Genomic DNA, 4,785 nt, shown 5'->3' with positions numbered 1-4,785 from the left:
CTAGAGGAGGAATCTGACCATACAGTAATACCTCTGTAGCCTCGCTCGCTGTCTGCTCTGATTTTTTCTCCTGTACACACACACACACACACGGATGATACACACAAATAATAATAATAATTCTCCATATTTCCTGGTGTTCTGTATGAGTTTTTGTAGCTGTCTGTATGCCATTTGTTGGGCAGCCTGACAGCAAGAAGGTTGTGGATCTGAATCCCTTCTGTGTCTGGTGCTGGGACCTCTCTGTGTGCACTTTGCATGTCCTCCCCATTGTCTGCATGGCTCTCCAGTGACATGCAGGTTAATCTGTGACTCTAAATTTCCCGTAGAAGTGAATGTGAGCATGACGTTGTCTCTATGTGTCAGCCCTGTGATGAACTGGCGACCTGTCCATGGTGTACCCGCCTCTCACCCAGTGCCAGCTGGCAAAGGATTAGAGGTCATGGACAATGAATGTATGCCTCTCACCCAATCATACTCAATCACTGCCCTGTCCAGAGTCACCCTCACACCTGGAATATTAAATCACAGAAAAGAACTTTGTAGCTTTTGTAACTCTCCTGGGTAGACAGCTGATACTTACCACCATGGTCATACTTGTGGATAAAAGATTTTCTAGTTTGTCTATATGGAGAAAATCAGGTGTACACTGAGGGGATGGACTGCTATGTGTAAGAAGACTGAAAGTAAACTCAAACTCTTGGACCATTTCTGGTTTGCTTAATAATAAATAATAAATAATGTTTTGTTTTATTGTTGTGTGCTCATTTGTACAGGTGTATGTGACTGCACATGTGACATTAATAGTTGCACTCTAATTCCACATGCACAAAATGAAATTAAATTGCAGTAACAACAAAAAACAAAACAATTTTTAAAGGACAGCTACAGCTATAGAAACATAACAGTACCAGTCAACCCTGTCTTCTGCATTTGACCACAAGCACTCATCCACATCACACCTTATGTCCTCTGACCACCCCTGACTATCTTTCGCAGACATGTTCAGATATCCATCATGCATTGTGTCTAAGATGGGCATCTGATCACGTTTCCATCTCAGATCATTTTTTTGGCCTTTTTATTTTGATAGAGACAGCTTGGAGAGTGACAGGAATGTTGGGAGAGAGAGAGAGAGAGATGGGGAATGACATGCGGGAAAGAGCCGCAGGTCAAATACGAACCCTGGGCCTCCGCAGCAAACACTGAGCCTTCACACAACTGAGCTAAACACCGCCCCAGCTGAATCATTTTAAAGTTGTTATAATCACTTAAATATTGCACTCGTAGTGGCACAAATCCACACATAAATGTGGTATAAATTTACTCTCTGAATGATCTCGAAAAAAGCCCTCTGTAAAAATATAGAAAGAACAAATATAAAAGGACAGGAACAATGCAGAAACATGGATTTATCAATCAAGGACACTCTTGATTGAAAAATGAGTAACTGAATTATATAAATATAGTCTATACTGACTATAGTAATTTATCAAGAAGCTTGTATTTCAATAGAGCACGTTTCCCTCTCTGATGACACAGCATATTAATTTTATGATTTAATACAGTTATGATGTACATTTCCGGGGAGTGCCAGAAAAAGAGCGGGAGATTTAGAGCTTAAGTGGAAAAATCGTCATGACCCAGTCAGTCTTTCCCACGAAATCTTCAGCACACTTCCCGCGGGAAAGCAGCCTCCTTCCCTGGTAGTAAGAGCTGAGTAGGTCTCAGTTTTTAGTTTTGATATGGCGTTATTTCAGTACTTAAACTCAATGTTGTCACTCAGTGGTAACTCCTGCAATGTCTTTGTCACTTTCCATGATGCACTGTGGGTCATATTCACTCTCACAACAGAATCTTGGAGCATCCTTAAGATTAAAAAGACAGGGATGATTATGGTGGAGTTATTTCCTTTTTTTTATTATTCAAAAATAGTGGGGAGACCTCTACCATACAATGTACATTTCTTGTTAATGACAGAAACAGAGAGAAATAAAACGTTATGATTGCGATTTTTTTTTTTAATGTGATCCAAATGTTTACTAATGGTGAAATGATTAGGAGGGGAATCGATTATTTATGGGGGTTTTTGTGAATCCACGGGAGGAAACCAGAGCACCTGGAGAAAACCCTAACATATATGAAGACAGGATGCACACAGGTCTGGCCTACACCAGAACCTGGCAATCTTGTCATTTATATAATGCTTATAATCGATTAATTCATATATCAGTGTGTGTGTGTGTGTGTTCAAGTGTTTTTTTTACTTTGAAGATGTTTTAAAAGTGGGCAAACCAGAGCACCTGGAGAAAACCCTAACATATATAAAGACAGGATGCACACAGGTCTGGCCTGAACCAGAACCTGGCAATCCTGTCATCTGTGTTGCCTGTGTGTGTGTGTGTGTGTGTGTGTGTGTGTGTGTGTGTTTGTGTGTGTGTGTGTGTGTCCACATGTATTCAGATGGGGGGGAAGCGGGTGTATGAGGAGGACACCTGGTTCTGGCCTGCCGGTTGGAGATAACTAATTGTGGTCCGGTTACTCCGCTGTCTTGGCCGGCCTAATCTGGGCAGTGGCTCCTGTGTAAGTGCCGTGACGTAATTGGACCCCTCACTGCTAAAGGGTGGGACCCGTCTGGTGGTAGAAGGGACGTAGATGGGGCTCGCTGCGGGGACGCATGTGGGAGGATGGGGCTGGAGATGGCTGGGGGTAGCAGGGATGTAGATGGGGCTCGCTGCGGGGACGCGTCTGGGAGGACGGCGCTGGAGATGGCTGGGGGTAGAAGGGACGTCGATGGGGCTCACTGCGGGGACACGTGTGGGAGGACGGGGCTGGAGGTGCACGGGTGGGAGCTTGTGGGTGGGCCTCAGGATGACCCTGCCACGGTGTTGGTGAAGCACCTCTGTGGCCTTCTGAAGTTCCCCAGCAACATGTTGCTGGAGTCTTTCGTCCCTCCGTTGTACCTCCTCGGCCTTCCTCACAGCAGCATCATGCTCTTCCTTTCTTTGCTGCTCAAGGCGAGCACGTTTTTCAGCCGCCATCATTTCATTGTCCTGTATCAGCTGGATGTTTTTTTCTTTGATTTCTTGAGCCCTCAACCTCTGATGCTCCAAGAAAAGCCGGTGCTCCGCAATTTGAGCCTTCCGTTCCTCCACAGCCCTCTGATGCTCTTCTCTTTCCTTGGTCTCCGTCTCCCACATCGCACTTTGTCTGTGGGCAGCAATGGACTCAAGTACTTGAGCTTTCCTCTCTGCATCGATTGCAGGCTGCTTTTCACGTTCAGCCTCAATTAAAGCCACATCCCTTTCTAGTCTCTGCCTTTCTCTCAGAGACACGTTAATAGCCTGCTCATCTTTAAAGGCTGCCAGTTTGTCTGAAACTATTTGTTTGGGTATCTGGAGCTGTCTGAACTTCTCGGCCTGCTCAGTCTTCCTTTGGCGCCTCTTCTCTTCCAGTTCAAGACGAGCAAGCTCGGTTCTCTGCTCCTCTAGCGGCACTAATTGGGCCTCTCTCTCACGGTCCAGTCTTTTTTCAAAAATCTCTTCTGTGCGAGCTCTCAGTTCCCTTTTCTTCGACTTGGCTAGTTCTTCTGCCTGACGACTGCGCTCCCGGGCTTCTTGCGCAATCCTCTCATTGAGCATTGCCTGCTCCTTCAGCTTCTGGTGCTGCTGTCTTCTCTTTTCAAGCTCCTTTTCTGAAATTTGTCTACGCTGAGCTTGAGCTACAGACTGGGCTTGGAGTCTTTTGCTCAGAAACTCCTGTTGCTCTCTCATCTGAGCTTCTTCATTTTTCAGCCACATCATTTGTTCATGCTTCATATTTTCATGTTTGGCCCTTTCCTTTTCTATTTTCTTATTTTCAATCATCCGGTTATTTTCTATGTCACAGTGGATCCTGTTAAGGACTTTGCTGTTCAGGTCCCTAACAATGCTGTTTTGGTACAGCTGATGGATATCAGCTGTCTTAATATAGTCCTCATCAGGTCTTCTGAATGTTATCTCCTCACGTTCACCACCATGATTTTTTAACCAGCGGGCCTTCAGGAGTATTCCCTCCGGACACCTGGCTTCTCCTACCTCACTGTAGTGGTGCATCGTCTTTGTGTTGTGTGTATCTCGTGTGTACCCTGTTTGTATTTTGTTCGTATATTGTATCTATGTTGTTTGTGTCTGGTGTGTGCCTTGTGTATGTTATTTGTATCTTGTGTTCAGACTCTCAGTGCTGTGTTGGTATACTGTCTCATAGCAACATCAAGTGCACATTCCAATTGTGATGTCACAAGGTCAGTTGGCCTTTGATGTGATGTTTCCTTTGAAAGTTGATGATGTCATGATATCCTTTGAAGTCTGCTGTTTTTCAAAATAAAAGTTTTTTTTCAAAATAAAAGTTTTATATATATGTGTACTTTATTGATCCCCGAAGGGAAATTCTTTTGTTGCAGCAGCATTACAATCAACACAGTAACACAGAACACTTATACAGGCATGAGGTAAAAATTGTGACACAGTATAATTAGGATCAAATAAACTCTGAGGAGGAAGAACATAGGTTCTACCTCTAAAAAATATACATAACAAAAATATACATATGGACTCTTGTGAAATAACTTGTGCAAATGTGAATCCCTTATTATGTCCATCACCTCCTCTAAACTGTGCTCAGGAGGTGGTTGGGAGGTGGTCACCTGAGGTCTCAGATGGGCCAGAACCAGTCTCTAAGACTTTCATAACATGGGACGTCAAGGCAACTGGTCTGTAGTCATCAGATATGCCTCCTTACCTTTCC

General features: G+C 44.1%; 1 protein-coding gene across 1 annotated transcript; it reads right to left on the bottom strand.

The window, feature by feature from the left end:
- Positions 1-1,137: 1,137 nt before the first annotated feature.
- Positions 1,138-4,274, bottom strand: LOC113745763 (trichohyalin-like). The gene has a single exon (XM_027278691.1). The coding sequence runs from the start codon at positions 4,092-4,094 to the stop codon at positions 2,460-2,462; it is 1,635 nt and encodes a 544-aa protein (XP_027134492.1). The 5' UTR covers positions 4,095-4,274; the 3' UTR covers positions 1,138-2,459.
- Positions 4,275-4,785: the final 511 nt, after the last annotated feature.

Source organism: Larimichthys crocea, chromosome V (assembly GCF_000972845.2).
Source record: "Larimichthys crocea isolate SSNF chromosome V, L_crocea_2.0, whole genome shotgun sequence".
Classification (NCBI taxonomy): Eukaryota; Metazoa; Chordata; class Actinopteri; family Sciaenidae; genus Larimichthys; species Larimichthys crocea.
Note: the sequence above shows the minus strand (reverse complement) of the source record. Positions and strands in the feature narration are given on the sequence as shown.

Coding starts and splice junctions, on each gene's coding strand:
- LOC113745763 (XM_027278691.1), bottom strand. CDS start 4,094: ATGCACCACTACAGTGAGGTAGGAGAAGCCAGGTGTCCGGAGGGAATA.